General features: G+C 36.3%; 1 protein-coding gene across 1 annotated transcript in view; it reads right to left on the bottom strand.

Annotated features, from left to right (window-relative positions):
- LOC124172007 overlaps positions 1-15056 on the bottom strand; it is a 360175-nt gene extending 345119 nt beyond the window's left edge. The window contains exons 1-3 of the mRNA XM_046551405.1: positions 15024-15056; positions 14767-14904; positions 12519-12686 (exon numbers count right to left, since the gene is read on the bottom strand). Of these exons, the coding sequence (XP_046407361.1) occupies positions 12519-12686; positions 14767-14874 (276 nt within the window). The 5' untranslated portion in view covers positions 14875-14904; positions 15024-15056. The remainder of the gene's footprint in view (positions 1-12518; positions 12687-14766; positions 14905-15023) is intronic.
- Positions 15057-20969: the final 5913 nt, after the last annotated feature.

Raw genomic sequence — 20969 nt, forward strand, 5'->3', positions numbered from 1 at the left:
AATTGGCTTTTTGTGGCCCTAGGTGATATTGAGTGTGAGTCAGACATTAAAAACTAATCAGTAAACATAAGTACAACAAAAATAGGATGATGAAATGCATAATTATTAAAAGTGTTTTTAGAATGAAACAAGCAGCAAATTAAGTTATGTTATAGACCAAAAATTAGGTTATTCCCTATTTATTGGCAACAGGAATCAAAGTAGCTGGCATCTGGTGGCCAATTTCAGAAATGAGACATGGAGGATCGGCCGGTTTGTTTACTAATGCAACAGCCTAGCGGTGTGCGAAACGGATGTGTTTTCAGCAATTTTGTGAAACGAATACTGATGTATATGGTAAATCTCAGTTGTGAATAATGGATGAAGTAATTTTCTCCACATCTGACGTTTTGGAGTTCAATAGAGACATCAAGAGGTCCCTCGTTGAGGGCTATGAGGTGGAATGCTGTAACCTGTCATGGTTGAAGCACTGTTGGAGTATTTGGTTCTTGCAATGGGCTTTAGCATACAAACAAGCGTTATTAATGGCATGTCACACGAGATACAAGCTTTTCAGAAGAAAATTGGTGCTTCTTTTTCCGTTTTCGTGTGTATTGTTTGACGATTTTATCCACCATCATTACAAGAGATATATCATTATTAAAATCATCAAACAATATGATAGGCATCTACTCACATAAGCCATCCGTCCTCAATAATCTATTCTTCTTAAGGGAATTCGACGTCGGTGTGGTCGTGAGTGGAATTCCCCTTGCATTGGCGTTTTGACTGCTATGTGGAGTCACTCGACTCTCACCGGCTAGCGAAGATCGATGGGGAAGTGGCGAGACGGGTCGCGCGAGGGTCTCCGTGCCTCGGCCCCGGAATTTTGGCCATTTGGGCAAAGCGACTCGAGAAATCCTTTAACCCAACGAAGCACGCAGGCCTTAGAAACTTCGGGGTTTCGCACCGCATCGTATTCGGAAGAGCAGGGCCTAGTTATTGAATGAGAAAGAGACAGATGTTTTAAGGGCCGACCCGGTTTTGACGGGCCCCCGGGCGGAAGATGTCCCGGCGATCGTGGGGGGGATCGCCTTGGAAAAGTTTGTGCGACTTTGGGAGAAATTACTTGTCTCAAGCAGACTTAGTCCCGGCAATTGGTGGGTAGTCGGCCGGGAATATTCATATAATTCTCAGTTGTCGCGATTCGAATCATTTCCCCAACCTTAACTTTCCTGGCTTATTGGATATCTGAAAATTCATTGATAGTTATTGCAAGTTTGTTCAACCTTCTTTCCGTCTGCATCTCATCCTCTGACACCTCCATACTTACGCGAACAATTTTTAAGTAGGCATTAAATGATACAATGAAGGTGTCATGCCTTAATATGTTTCTCTATGACCCATTCTTGTTTTTTTCTTAAATAAAACTAGCATGCTAGCTCACTCTTGCCCATTCTCATGACGTGCTCCCACTTCTTTCCCAAACTAGGGGTGTTGCGGAATCTATGTAGAGAGATAGCTTTTGTCTCACACTGGTCGGTGCAATCATAAACACCGCACATTTTGTTGCTCATGAACTTTTCCTTCTAAGTTTTTCATCATAATGGCCATTGATATTCGGCTAAACGGTATAGTGCTGGCCGGCTAACGTTTCACACGAACAAGCGTACTAATGCATCCGATCCTCCATATTCGGCCATGACACCTAATTTAGTGCTGTCACCTGGATTCCCTTCCAGATGCAATTGTCAATAAGAACAATGACGCTTTCAATAAGAACATAAAACTCGGGTATTCGCACGTTATCGTTCCACACAAACAAACGTACTAAAGTGGGCGACCCTCCCTATTCGGCCATGACACCTAACTTAGTGCTGCCACCTGGATTTCCTTCCATTTGCCAATAGGCTTTATTTCTTGCTCTTCATGAATTTCGACAGATATTTCCGATTTTTATTAAGCTATGAATAAATTACGGCTCAATATGTCTTTCTGGATAAAGGGGTGATAAGTGCAGAGCCTTTATTTTTTCCCGAATTGTGCAATAAGGTATTTAGGATCACAATAATTAGCATTAACATGGTGTGAATTAAATGGATTTTATTACCCCATCTAAAATTTTAGATGAAATGTCTCTTCATTGATCATTTTCCCATGAAACTTGAGTTTCTCTATCACCACTGGCCCGAGTAGCAAATTTTGTGCAGCCATATCACAGACTTCGCCTGAAGCGACAACATCTGGATTTTAACAAGACATTCTAAAGTTTATTGCTTCATTAACGTGGACAGCTTTGTTTCCCCAAGCACAATATGTCATCATTGCCATCAAAAAGTGATGATCGCAATGCAATTACTAAAAATAGCAACTTCGATTTACCAAAAGCTACTGCCATGAAGGAAGTTGTAAGTACAAGGTAGGCATCAATAATGACCACTTAGAGCAAATTCCAGGGCAGGTAGCTGGCAAGGTTTTTCTTAGGCACACGTAACCATAACATGTATGTAGTTACCTGGAAAATTTATACATCAGTGAGCCTAGGAAGAAAAGTTTACCACACCTTAAAATGATAAAAAAGTATCTAAATATTTTTAACTTTTGGCACCTATGAGAGGTCATGGGAAGAGCTACCCTTCATTGATTTATGGCATGTAAATATATACACAGTAATAATGTCTGATCACATACAAGTCACATTAAAAATTACCATGCTATCATCGAGACACTAGATGTACGTTGGAATCAAGGCAGTGATGACGTCTGCCTTGAACTTTCATTCCTACTCAAGTAATGAGAATGCGGCTTGGATGCTACCAATGGAGAGTGAAAACAGCATAATAGTCAACATGATAACATTGAGAAGACACGATTCCATCCCACTGAAGTTTAATTCATATTGTCATTTGTAGTGCATTATTGTTTGTTAAAAAAATGTCGACAGCACAACAAAAGGTGTAGAGAGATTAGTGTTTTCTCATTATTTGCAATGGGGTGAAGTGAAATCCTCATTATCAGTGAATCCATCTTAAGATAGACAGAATTGCAAGAAGTCTACCATTTCATTGTCACCTTAAGTCAGTTACTAAACAATTTCTAAACAATTACTTTAGTAATTTTTTTCCTTATTATGAGCAAATCAAGACATTCCATGAAAGAAAAAATTATTTTCATCAAATATTTGTATATACTACAGGTATTTCTCACCAAAACCTATAGATATATAACAAAAAAAGTGATGTTACAGAAATTTTATGACAGGATAGAAGAATATTCGAGGCAGTTGAATTTCCATATTCTGGATCATAGACTGATTTTTCTCTGGGCTGTATACATCTATGGGCATCAATGCAGTTGGCATGGCACAATGATGGAAAAATACAAGTGATGCAAGATTGCAAACATATAAAATCTTTGATAAGGCCGTTTTACTCTAGGCACGGAATTGCTCAGGTTAGAATGGCATTTATTTCTAAAATGGCGTGTATCTGCACGGATGCATGAACGGAATTAGAATAGGGACTATTTTGCCATCTCACATGCACACATTCTCACATGTGTTCTAGCATTTCCATCCTACACACGACACAATTTTGCCTGCACCTTCGTACACACGTCAGATTGTGCTTGAGACAGGTAAAGCGAGATCTACAGCTTCAATCATGAAACATGAAAATAGCCGCCTATGGCCGTAAGGTAAGGATCAAGTAGCATGTCAAAACAAATACTTTGTTGGTTTGGTGGAATTGAAGAATCCATTGTAGTGACCAACCCGAGCCTCTATACCGGAAACCATAAGCACTCAGCTCAGAGGAAGCCTTTGCAGTGGATGAAGGTGCTTTGCTAGGGTTTCTTCGGTAGAGTCACAAGCACTCATACAACGCATATACATTTTGTGATAGTTAAAGGGACGTTGCAACAGTTTCTTTGGTTGAGAGACACACACTCACTCAACATAAAGGAAACCAGCTTCCTTCATTTTTACATTACTATTGAAGGCTATTTTAATGTTTTATCTATCTATCTTTTGTAGATTCATTTACGAAATGAATAAGATGAATTTGGTCATTTATTGTAATTCCCTTACTTATTACAAATCTCCATGAGGGTTCTGGCTATTTCCTATGATAAGGTCAAGCTGACAGATTGATTGAAGAAAAATATAGTATTCTTGATATTTAGCTATGCTGAAGCAAAGACAATACGCTAGAAAGGAGAATTGACACAAACCATCAATGGACTCCTCCATGGGATGTGTGACATTTCTTCTACAAGAATGGTGGTGTAATAAACCTCAGATAGACGTATATACCTAAGTAGATTAAGGCCTTAATCTATTTAGGTATATACGTCTATAGATTAAGGTAGTCAGCCTTTTTGCCTCATGTTGTGCAACTGATGGTCACACATAGGGTGACCAGACATTCAGATTGATCTGACATGTCAATTCAGACATGATCTCCATTTAAAACATTTTTCTACGAGAACACTTTTATATCTTAACATTTTTTATTGTTGAATCTGCCTAAATATTTTGTTCATTGATAAGCAATTCTTTATAGATTTTTTAATTTATTATGTAATGGCTTGATTAAATGTGTTATCTTTTTTCTATGTTCTTTCATCTGTGATGTTACACATAAGAATATCGTTTATGGGTTATCCTGTAAATAAATGAAATGAAATAATGTATTGATGATGCCTTCATATAGGGGGACCATACATTCGGTGCTGGTCCAGACTGATATCCTTTATAGATAGTCTTCCCAGATTTTTTAAGAATAGGAAAAGTCCTCCTTTTTGAAAATCATGATTATAAATATATAAATCTTTTAATAGCCACTCAGAACTTTCAACAAAATTTCTGAATATTTCTCAAGCCAACCATGGGAAAATACAACTGCAGAAAGGGTACTTTCTCTTATTTCAAACCCGTGGACCACCAAGAGAAACAAACTAAACAGTGCCTCAGGCCGTGTTCCAATCCGTCGGGTGCACCCTACCCTCTTGTGCTCTTACACTCTTGCGGACTCTTTTGCTCTTTCCTGCTCGGATTGCAAGTGGTGCCACCACTGTGGAGTGGCGATTTTCAAACTGATAAAAGTTGACTACTGAATATTCGCGGTAAGAGAATGTCATTGCTGTTGTTCATTAATTATCGCAATATTTTACTGCACTAAATGGAATTGTGGAAGTGATAATGTATAAATGCGGCAGAGGCAATGGGGAGTGGCACCAATTTTAACCATTACACTTTACAATAAATTTCTTCAATTTGGACAGCAAATATCGTACAGGGTAATGTTCAGACAAATTGAAGAGGTTTTAAATCAAAACACAATTTAATAAATGTCATTAAAATTAAAAGTATTAACTACTGTGAAAAGATACCATCATAAAAATTTAAATGCAGTAAGTTGAAAGATTAAGTGTGTCTAGCAAACCAAAGCAGAACAATTTCCACCATTCGTGATTTTTCAAGGGAAAGTTTTCAGGTTGATGTTACGTGATTACTGTGATAGATAAGAAATTTATAAGGCCAAGGAATGAATCAGTTAACACACACATCATCATCAAATTTAATTTAATCATTTAAATTTATTCTATGCAAGCCAAGAAGCTACTTCAACCTCATAAGTATATAAGCTCATATGCTGATGTCATCTGTCCTATTCTTTGAATTTTTTGAATCTTACTTGAAACAAGAGTTAAAGGAATTTCGATTCCGTACTCTGGTCTGACATTCCACGTTTCGATGCAGCTGTAAAAATTCCACTCAGCTACTGCATTTATGATTACGACAAACACATTTTACACCAGAAAATGGCCATTGAACTTGAAAAATTACGCCTGAAATGAATTTTAAATTTCAGGCTGGATAAAATTTTCATGATATTTAATGCATAATTCTAGACACTTAAAATTCTTGCATAAATCCCAATTTTCCTTTTGCTTTTTTGGTTGCTGCACACACTGAGATTCACATTTATTCTAGATTAATTTGGATTTGATATTCACTCGATTCATCATGAACAATTTAAATAACCAATTCACTGCCTCAAATCATTTCTTATCGGTATTCACATAATGAACAGAAATTTCTACCTGTGTTGAACAAGTAAAGGTGAATCCTCACCTTTCCTCTTGCTCTTTGACTATGCGCTCTTCAGAGGAGGACCGGAGTTGACTGGAATCGCACCATCTGACATCACTTCCCAAATGTGACCATCAAAAAGTGCTGGTTAGAGCACAAGGGAGCATTCATGGTGGATTTGAACATGGCCTCAGTAAAAATTAAAAACTTATCACTGTCTAAAAAGCTAAAAATTGCTTGAAAAAGTTAGATCCACAATCAAAAAACAAAACCACTGTGCTAATTAATTTCTTTAGTTCTAAATTATGAATTTGCAATTACGTTTCTAGTGTCCTGCTTTTCCTCCATGCATACTTTTATTTTAACCCTTTCTCACCAGATGTCGGGCGGAGCCAACAGGCTTTTTATTCATACAACTCCTGCCATTGGGTACAGTTGGGATGTTTGTCTGGTATTGGGTTGGATTCTTTATGAATGTGACATTTTCCACCTCATTGAAAATCATGATTTTGTGTACAGTTAATTTGTTACCAGCTATCTAGCTAGCTGTAAAAATGAAAACATTGCTTGAGAAAAATAAGTCCACAAAATATTACAAAATCATAGGTCTAATTAATTTATATTGTTCCAAATAGTGAAATTGCCATTATTTTTCAAGTTGCTGACTTTCTTCTTATCTCATTTTTAAAACATTCAGTGTGGAACATGTCAATTGACATAGTCCCGTCCAAGTCAATTTATGGAGCTGGTCAATACAAGTGCACTGCCAGTCGGGCCAGGAGGCCATTCTCCACCTCCATAAGTAACTAATATCCATTCCCAAGTGTTTTGATTGTGCGTATGACCTCCAGCAAGGAACCCTTGTTCAAACCATGCACGCCTTATGTAAATAGCCTTGTTTGAACTGAAGGTATGTTGTGGAAAACTCCCTCTTTCTCTTTCTTATTTTATCGACCGATTCTGACGACCTTCATGAAAATCGCATCCGCATTGAATGTGTTAATAGCTAGCTAGATTATACAAATACATAAATTACTCAAGAAAAATAGATACACAGAAAAATATATAAAATCATACAGCAAATTTATTTTATTGTTACAAACTATAAAATTGTCATTATTTTTCAATTGGCCTACTTTTCCTCTAATTGCTTATTTAATAGGGAGCTGCCCTGCATTTTTCACCTCATAGTATCTGGGGCAGAATTCTGTACACCGTTCCGACGATTGCCAGTGTCGGTAAGCCGGTCCTACCGATAAGTCTCGGTACTAGCGATTCAGGTGACACGTTTTACCGACGATTGTCCTAATCCCACCGACAGTTGTCAGTAAAACCGTCGCACAGTGGTCCCAAATCGAAAAAAGCTGGCCAAAATTAATTACGCCGTTGTTATTATGTATATATTTGACCTAAAGGTCTATTCTTATTGTTTTTGACCCACTTATTCTGAATTTATAACTATTTTTTATGTATTTGCAATAATTTTATTGCTATTTCACATTTTGTTTAAACAATTTATTTTTTTAACATTGGAATTTGAGATTATACTGGTGATAGTAAATTAAAATTATGCATATCATAAAACTGAATTAGTTATTTAAAACATACATAAATGCATATAAAATGACTGCATTGTTTATTTTTGGACAAATTTTGAACAACTTATTTTGAATGAACCAAGAGAACATTTTCTTCTTTCTTATATGTTTGATCGTATTTGATACGAAAAATAAGTTAATATTAATTGGAAATTTTTATTATAAGTATATTATAAATATTATTGTACTGCATTAATTGTTTAAAAATTATAATATCTAATTCTAATTAAGCAGACAATTTTATAGCTCCTTGTAACGTGCCAATGGATTTGGAAGCAATTTTAAATGGGGTTCCGTATTTTACAAGTTTCAACGGAGGCATTATTACAATCATTGAAATGTTATAAACAATATTTCATAACTCCTATAACTCAAGTTAAACGCCAAATTTATTGATACGCTTGCAACAAGCTCTTTACGCAGTGAGGCATCAATTTAACGAGCACATGATTTGGTACAGAAAATTAAATGAGATTTTCCATTAATTTGGGCTTTTTTAATTATAAAAAAAATAAGTTAACATTTCTGCTTATCTTTCTCAGTCATTGTTACGAAAAATATTTAAATACATTCATGATCACTATCCGACAAATCCTCATCACAGTCGTCATCCACTCAATTCTTCCACGGTTAATAAACTCTTTACCTCGAGTGGTAATTGAAGTAATTTCCTTCTTTGAGCCTTAGAAATACTTGATATCATTGCATCTGAAGTTAGGAGTAATCTTTTAAACAGGTCTTCAATCGTTGCTATCCAGGAAAATTTCCTTGCATGGTGCTCCCTGAATCTTCTTATGTCCTTATTCCTCGCCTCCATTGCCTCCTCGGACAAGTGGACAATAGGAAGGGCAGCTTCTTTAGATGTCCGTCGGAGGAGCAAGTACTGATGTTTCGTGAAATTACCAGAAACGATCATGGAAAGGGCTTCTTCGTGGGAGATTTTACTTTGCCTCACATCCTTGGCTCTCCATTTTGTTAACACTCGCCGCGCTCTTGAGAGAGTGGTTGTTGTCATCTCATTTGTTATTTTCGCCACGAACTCATCACCTTTGCTTCGATAACTCATGGATGCTCTACTGGCGATGTAGTAGCTCTAAGATCCTCCGTTTTCCATCTCTAGGCCCTTTCACTGGGCTTCTCAAATTGTTTAAATAAAGGCGGAGGAAATTTCAACTTCTCATTTAGGCAGTCAGCGAACTTTCTTCTAAAAAACCTGTCATTTCTTTTTCTTTCCTTCCACCGGCGAAGATAATTTGAGAGAAAAAACACTTCTCCGCAATTTTTTTAGGATAACTTTTGAATTAACGTCCTCATCTAACTTTAACTTGTTGCTCCAGCAATCCAATAAGTATTGGTTTTTAAACGATACGGACCCTTTTCCACTTTCAAGAAATTTTTCATGCATCTCAAGACGCGTGAAATTTTTCAGAGTTATCGAACTAAAACACTATGGGCACTCTTCTTCAACCCCACAAGTCTTCTTTAAAAAGTTCGAGGATACTCGACTTTTTCAAGACTCGATCTTCACGCTTGAGGAAACTAACTTTCACGTCTTTCGTTTGGCAAAATCTGAGTAAAACTGAGTTTTGGCGAGAAAATTTCGGGCAAGCGATGTCTAGAAGTATTTGTCTAGTAGAATTTGGGGGTTCCACAGTGTGAGGTTTGCGATGCTATTATCTCCATTTTCTAGGAAATATCACATGTGAAAGGTGAAAAGGCTTACTCCGTTCATCCCCGGTGGCCAAAGTGCAATTCATAACAAGTGTACAGAGAGCGGTGGTTGTGTTTTCCCGATGGGCGCAATCAATAGCCTAGGCCTTTTCGGCCGTCGTTTGCCCTGCATGTGGTTGAGGAGGCCGCTAAGGAGGCGACAGAGGGACAATGTGCCGCGTGAGGGCGAAAACTAACCCGTCTAACGGAAGGAAAGGGTGGAATAGCATTTGAGGGATTATTTTTTGTTTTGAATGCATTCATGTTTTTGAGGATTACTATAAGCACAGCTGCGAATTTTCGTTCCATAAATACGTATATCCTTCCGCTCGAGTCCATAAGCAATTTTTATGAGAGCATGGGCTCGCGTAAATAAAAGGTAAGGTCAAGTGGAAACTATTAATGATAAAACGTTCTACGTATGACAAGAGATGTTTATTCATAGGGTAAATACTTTTTGTAGAAATAAAATATCTAACAATGTTGAATAACACCCATAAATACTGGATTTCCTCGAGCCCTACCACGCGCCAGCCAGGCCGCCGCCCGCGTCAGCGCATTGCATCATTATAGTTAAATCAATGCTGAGGTCGGAGTAGCAACTAGTAGCAAAAATTTTCTTCACTACTGCGTTGCATATACTTTTCCCTTTGTATTGGTGCAAAAGACACCGTGCATTCACGTGCCTCTCTAAACGATATTGTACATTTTATTTGAAAATTCGGGTAAGAAACACTAAAAGTTACAAAATATATATAAAATAGTAAACATTGTAAAATCCGAATAAAATTTATGTCCCACTATGTAATAATGTTTATATTTGTAGTTAAAAATGTTTTTGGCCAAATATATCGCGTAAAGGTTGTCCTGCATGACGCTGAACTTCCTCAAAATCGACCGATTTCACGCAACTGTGATTTTTACGGTGAATGCTCCATGTTTGACGGATCACTGCAGCCGCTTTGATGAACAAAAATACTAACTTAGTAGTGTATTTTGTAGACCATATCCTGTAGAATCCGAAAATAAGGTTCAAAAATTCCTTGAAAATTTTCGAAAAAACGACTTTTGGCCAGCTTTTTTCGATTTGGGACCACTGTGCGTCGGTACATACCGACGATTTCAAAATGCTCGGTAGGACCTACCGACACTTTTTAAGCAATATGGCGGACTTTTGTTTACACTTTTCGGCCTAAGCTGACAATTTGAAATCATAATCTACGATGCTAGATCCGTGGAAGCGCTCTAATTGTATGATATTTATAATAAAAATGATTGATTAAACACTTGAAACGTAAAATTTATGTAGTGGGAGCAGTAGTTGACTTTTCCAATGTTACACGTTATTACATATTATGCGTTCCAATAGCGTAAGGTATTTTACATTATACATATTCCATCATTTTAAGTATGTAACGTATTGCTTTGCTTTTAAATTACTCACAACAAGACATGATAGGTATCTATTGTTGATTCGTAAATTTTGGACCTGAAATTAATTTACATTTTCAATAAAATTGAATGGGCTACTATACGGTATTGATGCACTTTCAATGAAATATGTATATCCGTGGACATTTCCTTCACTTTCATATTAACTTCAATACCCTATGTGAGCATCTGAGAATGAGGTTTATAGTGAAAAAAACTCTCCTACCTTCGTAAGTACCCTTGAGAGCATCGGACAGCAACGACGAAATAGAAAAAGCATATTGCTACCATATTTTAGAAGAATGCAAATGACATCACTTAAATCCTCTCACTCTTTGACGTCGTTACCGGTGCACAAAACTTCCGTTCAAATTACTGAATTTACTTCACCATACTAACCAAACACCGTCTGGGACTTTAATATAGGTTTTTATTATTATTGTAAGAGCACAGAGTAGGTACATACCGTGTATTCCATCGGAAGAAAGGGGCAAATAAAAAGAATGATTGCACGAAACAAGGAAACATGAATTATTCATCATAAAACTACAAACATTTCATTTAAACACGAGAAAACCTTCATACCTTCAAGCAAAAATTAACACTGATCCAGTATATTAAGTCCAACTCATATCAACGCAAAGTTGTTTGAAATAACACACAAATGGTATCAAAATGCAAACGTTAACACTTCCAAATAGATAGCGTCAAGTATGTCACTCAAGTTCACAATCACAACACTTGACGCAATGATACATTCCGTGACATCCGCGCAATCTCGGTGTTTTTCTCAAGGAATGTATTTTAAATAGCCCAAAATGTGATTTCAAGCGACAAAAATGTTTTCTAATTAAATAATTACCCTTGTGGAAGTATCGGACTTACGACGAACAATGAGGCAAACGATGTAAACAAGCCGTGGCTGAAGATGAAGGTTACATTGTTACAATATTAATAAAAATAATTTCGTCACTGCTAATCCCAGGAATACAATTATAATAAGTGTGGGTGAACAATTATGTAGCAGACAAAGTCCTCTTCAAGACAATTATACTTGAAAATTCCGATACATTGAGCATCAAATGTTGCCGATATTCTTCTATCAACGACCGTTGAATCCTTGAATATAAAGGCTTTTTTACTTGGGCTAGAAAAAATCCGATGGTAAATACAGCAAAATCTCCAAATACAAGCCACATCGCACCAACGGGAGTAAGAAATTGTGTTTGCAGAGTAATTAAAAATCGTAAATATCTCACAAAGCAGTGATCAACTCTTTTAAACTTCTTCGCGGGCTACCGAATAACAGATGGCGTTTTCGGAGCCTCATTTGTTTAATGCAAAGAAAGAAGAAATATGATTGGTCGAGGCGCCTAGCCTCGCCTGCGGGTGCCACTTTCGTACTGACAAAAGCACTATGTCACGAATTTGTCGGTTGCACCGACGATTGTCGGTAGCATCGTTTTGAGAATCGCATTTCTATCCGTGCAACCGACCATCGTCGATAGCTACCGACACCGATGATCGTCGGTATCCATGTACAGAATTCCGCCCCTGGTCTCCCTATTCCCACAAGCGAAGGTGACTTTCTGTACAAATGCATCCATTTACACTGCACAAAGCCACTTACGTCAAACAACCGAGTAAATGTCAACAACTTAGGGTCATTAAACTCAGGTATCACTGTGGATGAGAATAAAACTTACCAACATATTAGATCCGAGTTGTTGGGAGTCTAGCACAGGAATGTATATTTCAGTCCTTTGGGCTGAGCAAGTGAGATGTGAGGTGCCTTCAATCACATCTCCAATGCAGCCATTTGTCTCAGGAGGAGTCCCCAACTTGTCATCAGCTGCCTCCTCTCCTTGGATACTCTATGAAGAGAGTAACAGTGATTAAGAATCCATCCACTCGAAAGCCAACAAATGAAGCATACTCCTAATAATAATGAAATGGGATTTTCAATGTGATATCTAAGCTATTGTGTAAAAATTGAGATGTGTCTCTTAATCCATAACTCAAAAGCTAAATAGCTGCTGAAACCAAATTGAAAAAAAAAAACTTGGAATAATTAGTTCACATAGACAACATACTTTGGGCAATGGCAGATAGAAAATAAATATTTTCAACAGAAGTGTCTTATAATGTGAATCTTTGATGTGGAATATGTTTTTGATTTATTTCTATTGGAATTGTACTCCTGTACTCAAATACCAACTCAGGGAGAGAAGATATATATCTCATATTTTGGCCACTATCTTAGGCAGAAGGGTATGAAATCATCAGCCTGTTATTGATGGGAGACTTAAGAAAAGTGGTAAAGAGGAGAAAAAATTGTTCTGGGACTCAAAACATCACAGAAGAGACAGCAATTAGAGATAAATGGGACAAATTTCAACGGGCAAGAGAGCAATGCCTGAATAGCCAATGCACTGAATAGTGTACGGCATAGCGAAGAAGACAAATGAGAATCTAGGAAAAAATTCTAAAACAACTAATTCATTAAACAAAATTTACTTACAAAGTGGAACACCAATCCATTCCCTGTACAGAGAATCACTAACATAAAACTTTTCTGAAAAGGTAAATTTCTAACAAAATTACTTATCTGAAAAAATATTGAAGTTAAAAAAAACAGACCTCAAAATTTATCATAATTATCAAAATACCTAGTGTAAATTTAACACAAAAAATTTTTCCTTAACAACCCCAAAAAATGCAGAATATCAGATTCAGTGATCATCTTAGTTGGTACTCAAAGAAAAAAACGTAGGGATTTTAAAACACCAAAATTTCAAACGCAGAATGAAATTTTAACTAATATATTATTCAAAGAAACTTTAGTTTTACTCAAAACGAAATTATTTGTAATAGCTGAAGTGACATAGATTGTTTTAGCAAATATAATGTTCTCATATCAATATACAATTTTGCTAAAATAAAAATGTAAACATTATCCTGTAACAAAATAACTGTCCAACAAACTAAACAAATTCATACTTAAAAGATACATCACGTCCATTTTCTCATTGTGTTTAATTTTATTTATATAGTTTAAAACGTTAGTAATGACATTTTTTGCAACTATCAAGTTCACAGCTGAAACTTTATTTCAAATACTGGGACACTTATATATACATTGCACCTCTCGTATAACAAGCCGTGAAAATTGAGAGAAGTTTTTGAACTGACTGCAGGTATGTTTTATTATAAATAAATAAAACCTCAAGAATGCACATTTTGTGTGTGTGTGTATTTGAGCCTATGATTGGACACTAACTTTCAGCTCAATTTAAGTTCACAATTACGATTAGCAGGAACCAGTAGGAGATTTTTTCGTTCGTTTTAACATGCTTCGGTTACCCAAATGAGTACATTTATTAAAAGGGATTGTTTCATTGCGTTGTGGGTGCATTGCCATTTATGAGTTGACGACTTTGAATGCCCCACTTTGATAGCCATAATTATTTTACAAACACACGGCTGAATCAGACAGCAAAACGTCTTTACTTATCACCACCAAAAACACCAACTGCAAGGTAAAAATCACTTTGCATGGAGATTGAGAAACAAAGCTTGCGGGAAACTGGGCTAGTTTCACTACTCCGTCAACCATGTACGACGGCCTTGAAAGTACTCCAGTATTATCAATTAACAAAAATAATGATCTATTTATTTTTAATCTCTACTGAAAGCACTTTTTAAAATAAAGTTGGATTTACCACCTTCAAGACGTCATACGACATTCTATTTCTCAAGTTGTGGCATCAAGTGAATAATCAATCACAATTTTGAGTTAATCCAATCGAACAAGTGCCATAACAATTTGAATCCACAAATTATGATTCACCTGGATTTCTCACTGCTGTCGACACAAAACAAAGACTCTCACTTAACATTTTCCGAAACATACCATTAACCAGTCTTCAAAAGAGAATAAACGAAAGTACTCACCCTAAAGCAATTAATGCCAGAAAAATTTCTCAGCTTTGCGTCCGATTCTAAACAAGTCATTTTGAAAACACTTAATTCCGTGAGCTTTCTCAAACATAGTGGACACATCGTGGTGGGCAGGCCATCTCCCACAGCAACCTAAGATAGCAATCAACACGTTATACATTGAAGAAGTGCGAAATGATGCTCTTCACATGGAATAACTCAAGCAATATGACAAAGAAAAATAAATAAGTTGTAGGTATCGAACCACTTACTTCTAACCCGAGTAAACCATTTATAGCATCCTTCACAGTCATTCTGCAAGCTACGTTGGAAGTGAATATGTTGTAAAAATAATCATTATTCTTCATGCATAGTCTGCACAAGGTATCATCAGAATTCCTTTCTGATGAAGTAGTGAAAATCCCTGCGGTACGATTCATGTTTCAACTTCAATCACTCATTCAATCTTAAAATATGTTAAATCGTCGATGAAATTATCAACACACGACAGAATGAGATCTTCAGGTTCGTCACGGGAAATGCATACAATTCTATGATATAACCTATACTTAGAATGCTCACGGTGAAAGACAAGTTTAAATTTTTAAATTTAAATAACTCTTAAGCACGTCAACGGAAAAATACACCACAGCAAAATTGATAATACGGTTGACCTTGCAGTTCTCTGTAACAACGATTATATTAGATCGTGCAAGCAAAGATTTATTTCCTTCACCGGAGTTTTAGTTTACATTTTGGTCGCTAGAGGCTCACATACATAGCAGGCCTATAATCAACGCACGTTCAGAAAATTCAACGGCAGTAGCATGGAAGAAGGAGGAGATTTTTCATTTAAAGGCCTGTTTACGCGATACATTAACACGTACGAGTTAATTTACGTTTGCGTGAATGATTTTTTTTGGACTGGATCGGAACATGGACGAATGCATGAACCTAATTAGAACAGGTTCTATTTTCTGTGCATGCATTCGCACAAGTTGGGTGGTTACACGGTGTATTTTAGCGTTCATTCTCGCGTTCATACATTTATACATAAACCCGTACGTGTTAATGCACCGTGTAAACAGGCCTTTAGACTATGCAAGCAATATTAATGCTATCGTGACAAAGCACAGGGTTGCACGGTGTTGATGAGACACATTAAACGACTATACAATGGTAGAATTTTTAGAGGTGTATGGCTAAAGCAACATTGAAACAAGTCTGCAAAGAGTAGATAAGGTGAAAAAATATCTCTGTAAGTGATACATTACATTTCAATTGATATTTCTTCAGAAAAATACGTTAATGACACAAAATTAACTTTGAAAGAAAGCCTTAGAAATCAACTTTTTCATTTGAATTTTATAAGTGATGTTTTTGAGTGGAATATTTTATAAAGAGAGAAGGGAGAATAACACTTTAAGTACCAAGAATATAAAAATACAAACCATATTCCATTTATTGGCAAACTCAGGCTCATACTTAATATGCTTAACTTACACTTCTGCCGGAACGCGCCTTGATTAAAGGCCTTCTATGTATATCTGTCTCTAGCGGTAGAAATGAAAACTAACACTCAGCGAAAGCAAACCTATCTTTATTGCATGATCTTATATTAACATTGATTATTACAGTGAAGTAGAAGGTCAACAATAATATCAATTTTGCTGTGTATTTTTTCGTTGAGGTGCTTAAGAGTTATTTAAATTTAAAAATTTAAACTTGTCTTTCACCGTGAGCATTCTAAGTATAGGTTATGCATTCGTCCATGTTCCGATCCAGTCCAAAAAAAATCATTCACGCAAACGTAAATTAACTCGTACGTGTTAATGTATCGCGTAAACAGGCCTTTAAATGAAAAATCTCCTCCTTCTTCCATGCTACTGCCGTTGAATTTTCTGAACGTGCGTTGATTATAGGCCTGCTATGTATGTGAGCCTCTAGCGACCAAAATGTAAACTAAAACTCCGGTGAAGGAAATAAATCTTTGCTTGCACGATCTAATATAATCGTTGTTACAGAGAACTGCAAGGTCAACCGTATTATCAATTTTGCTGTGGTGTATTTTTCCGTTGACGTGCTTAAGAGTTATTTAAATTTAAAAATTTAAACTTGTCTTTCACCGTGAGCATTCTAAGTATAGGTTATATCATAGAATTGTATGCATTTCCCGTGACGAACCTGAAGATCTCATTCTGTCGTGTGTTGATAATTTCATCGACGATTTAACATATTTTAAGATTGAATGAGTGATTGAAGTTGAAACATGAATCGTACCGCAGGGATTTTCACTACTTCATCAGAAAGGAATTCTGATGATACCTTGTGCAGACTATGCATGAAGAATAATGATTATTTTTACAACATATTCACTTCCAACGTAGCTTGCAGAATGACTGTGAAGGATGCTATAAATGGTTTACTCGGGTTAGAAGTAAGTGGTTCGATACCTACAACTTATTTATTTTTCTTTGTCATATTGCTTGAGTTATTCCATGTGACGAGCATCATTTCGCACTTCTTCAATGTATAACGTGTTGATTGCTATCTTAGGTTGCTGTGGGAGATGGCCTGCCCACCACGATGTGTCCACTATGTTTGAGAAAGCTCACGGAATTAAGTGTTTTCAAAATGACTTGTTTAGAATCGGACGCAAAGCTGAGAAATTTTTCTGGCATTAATTGCTTTAGGGTGAGTACTTTCGTTTATTCTCTTTTGAAGACTGGTTAATGGTATGTTTCGGAAAATGTTAAGTGAGAGTCTTTGTTTTGTGTCGACAGCAGTGAGAAATCCAGGTGAATCATAATTTGTGGATTCAAATTGTTATGGCACTTGTTCGATTGAATTTTCTCAAAGTTGTGATTGATTATTCCCTTGATGCCACGACTTGAGAAATAGAATATTGTATGGCTTCTTGAAAGTGGTAAATCCAGCTTCATTTTAAAAAGTACTTGGATTAGAGATTAAAATTAAATAGAACATTTTTTGTTAATTGATAATATTGGAGAACTTTAAAGGCAGTCGTACATGGTTGACGGAATAGTGAAACTAGCCCAGTTTCCCGCAAGCTTTGTTTCTCAATCTCCATGCAAAGTGCTTGTTACCTTGCAGTTGATGTTTCAGTGGTGATACGCAAAGAGGTTTTGTTGTCTCATTCGAATATGCGTTTGTAAATGAATCATAGCTAACAAAGTGGGGCATTCAAGTTCGCCAACTCATAAAAGGCAATGAACCCACTACGCTATGAAAAAATACCTTTTAATATATTTACTCACTTTGGTAGCCGAAGCATTTTAAAATAACAAAAAATCTCTTACCATTTCCTGCTAATTGTAAGGGTGAACTGAAATGGATCTGTAAGTTGGTGTCCATTCATAGGCTCAACTGCACACGCACAAAACGTGAATTCTTGATGTTTTCTCTATTTTATAACAATATATTCCTGCTGATGGTTCAAAAACTTCTCCCAATTTACACGCCTTATAATGCGAAAAGAGGAGAGGTACAATGAATGCATAAGTGTTTATAATTACGTTTGAGCTTAGGAGATGATTGTTGCAAAAATGTCATTACTAACGTTGTAAACAATCGACGTAAAATAAAGAACGATCAGAAGGTAGATGTGACGTATCTTTTAAGTATCAATATGTTTAGTATGTTTGTTAGTTACTTTGATACAAGATTGTATTTGCATTTTTATTTTTGCATAAATATTTTATTAATATGAGTATGTTGAGCTAGAACAATGTATGTAACTTCAGCTATTACTACTAATTTTCTTTATGAGTGAAAATAAAGTTTATTTGAATAATCTATTAGTCAAAATTGCATTCTCTGTTTCAAATTTTCGTGTTATCAAATTCTTAAGTTCTATTTCTATGAATACCAACTAAGATATGCACCGAATGTTATGTGCTCTGTTTATTTGATTTTAAAGATGGCTTATTTGGTGAAATACCATATTTTATTAATTGATATGGTTAACCTATGTAACAGTCTTCACAATCGTGGCTTGCCATATCATATCCTTCATTTCTAGGGGTTGTTCAGGAAAGTTTTTGTGTGTAAAATTGGCCCTGGGTATTTAGATAATTATGATAAATTTTGAGGTATGCTTTCTTTAACCGAAAGATGTTTTAAATAGGTTATTTTGTTAGATGTTTACCTTTCCAGGAAAATGTTTTTGTAAGTGTTTCTTTGAACAGGGAATGGATTGTTATTCCACTTTGTTTGTAAATTTTGTTGAATGAATTATGATTATATTGTCAGAAATTAACTCTTGAGCACAGAATGGAAGGAATATGATGTTTTGTATTTTTTCTGTTTTGCTTTCAAATTTATGCAGATTACTTTGGCCAAGAACTTTTCACATATATCTAGAACTCAAAAAGCATGTTAACTGTATATAATTTTATAAGTGAAGTGATTTGAAAATTAGAAATCTCCTAAATTATTAAAGGTTTCATCCACCAGACTATTCATGTGGAGCTGTCAGAATTCCTTAGATTCCTGTTTATGTTCTTTGATGTGCCGTACACTATTCAGTACATTGGCTGTTCAGACATTGGTCTCTCGCCCATTGAAATTGGTCCAAAGTATCTCTAACTGCTGCCCCATCTTTGATGTTTTGTGACTTTTCCTATAACTCTTCCATCCAGGATCAGACCGATGATTTCATACTTTTCCCCCTAAGAAAGTAGCCACCATATGAGATATACCTCTTTTATCCCAGAGGTCATTTTTGAGCACATAAAAACAAGAGGTCCATCACTATAGAAATGAATAAAAAACATATACTACATGAAAGGTTCACAATTTAAGACACCATTGTTGAAAACATTTATTTTCTGCTTCCGTTGCCCCAAGGATGTTATACAGGCACTATGTAAAATGAGAATACGAAGAATCTTCTAGCCTAATTTGGATTAGCAGCTATTGAGCTTTTGAGTTATTGATTAAGAGACGCATGTCAATTTTATGCAAATTCTGGGATATCAGATTAAAAATCCTATTTCATGAGCACGCTTCATTTGTTAACTTTGAAGGAGGTGAGTTTATCACAGTTACTTTCTCCACAGAGTATCCAAGGGGATGAGGCAGCTGATGACGAATTGGGGTCTTCTGCAGACACAAAAGACTTCATTCAAGATGAGATACAAGGCACCTCACATCTCACTCATTCAGTCCAAAGGACTGAAATATACATTCCTGTGCCAGACTCCCATCAATTCAAAGATAATATGTTGGTAAGTTTTATTCTCATCCAAAGTGAAACCCTTGCTATACGACCTTAATTTATAGATATTTACTATGTTGCTAGACAAAATTGCTGTAGCCCAGTGTAACTGAATGCATTTCTACGGGAAGTCACCGTTGCTAGTGTGACTAGGGAGACCTGGGGGGCCATGCTCAAAATTTTAGTCGTGCACGACTTCATTGTGGTGTGCGAGTCACGTGGTATGGAGCCGAGTGCTCTGGCCATTTGGTATGCTTCAGCTCCTTGGAAACAAATGCAACTGTCCCGTGCACGACTGCAGCCGAGTGCAACAGAAAAACAGAAAAATCTCCTAACAGGAACCTCATCGCACCAACTGGATATAAGAAATTGAGTCCACAGTTTAATTAAACATCGTAAATATCTTACACAACTGTGATCAACTCTTTTTAACTTCTTCCCGGGCTGCCTAGTATTCTATGGCGTTTTCAGTCTCATTTGTCGCACACATTTGCTGTTGCTATTTGAAATTAGCTGTTGTTTACTTCTCGAGCGCTCGTTTCTGCGATGTTGCCACTCACCCTTCATGTCACTCGAGCGACCTATGTCGCATTCGGTCGACTTCGTCTCTAGCATACCGATCTCAGCTCGACTCGGGATACCACTCGACATCACCACTGGCTTCGTTGCCGAGCGCTCGGATAAGTTGAGCGGTTTTGAGCATAGACCCCCAGATGCTACGAGGTGAAAAAGGAGGACAGCTCCATATTAAAAAAGAGATGAAAGGAAAAGTAGGCCACTTGGAAAATAACGTCAATTTTATAAGTTTGATCAATAAAATTAATTTTCTGTATGAATTTATATATTTTTCTGTGGATCTAATTTTCTTAAGCATTTTATTTATTGGTATCATCTTGTTAGCTATTAACATGTTGCACATTCAATGTGGATGTAATTTTCATGAAAGTCATCAGAATTGGTCAATGATATAAGAAAGAAA

This window comes from Ischnura elegans (genome assembly GCF_921293095.1).
Source record: "Ischnura elegans chromosome 13 unlocalized genomic scaffold, ioIscEleg1.1 SUPER_13_unloc_1, whole genome shotgun sequence".
Classification (NCBI taxonomy): Eukaryota; Metazoa; Arthropoda; class Insecta; order Odonata; family Coenagrionidae; genus Ischnura; species Ischnura elegans.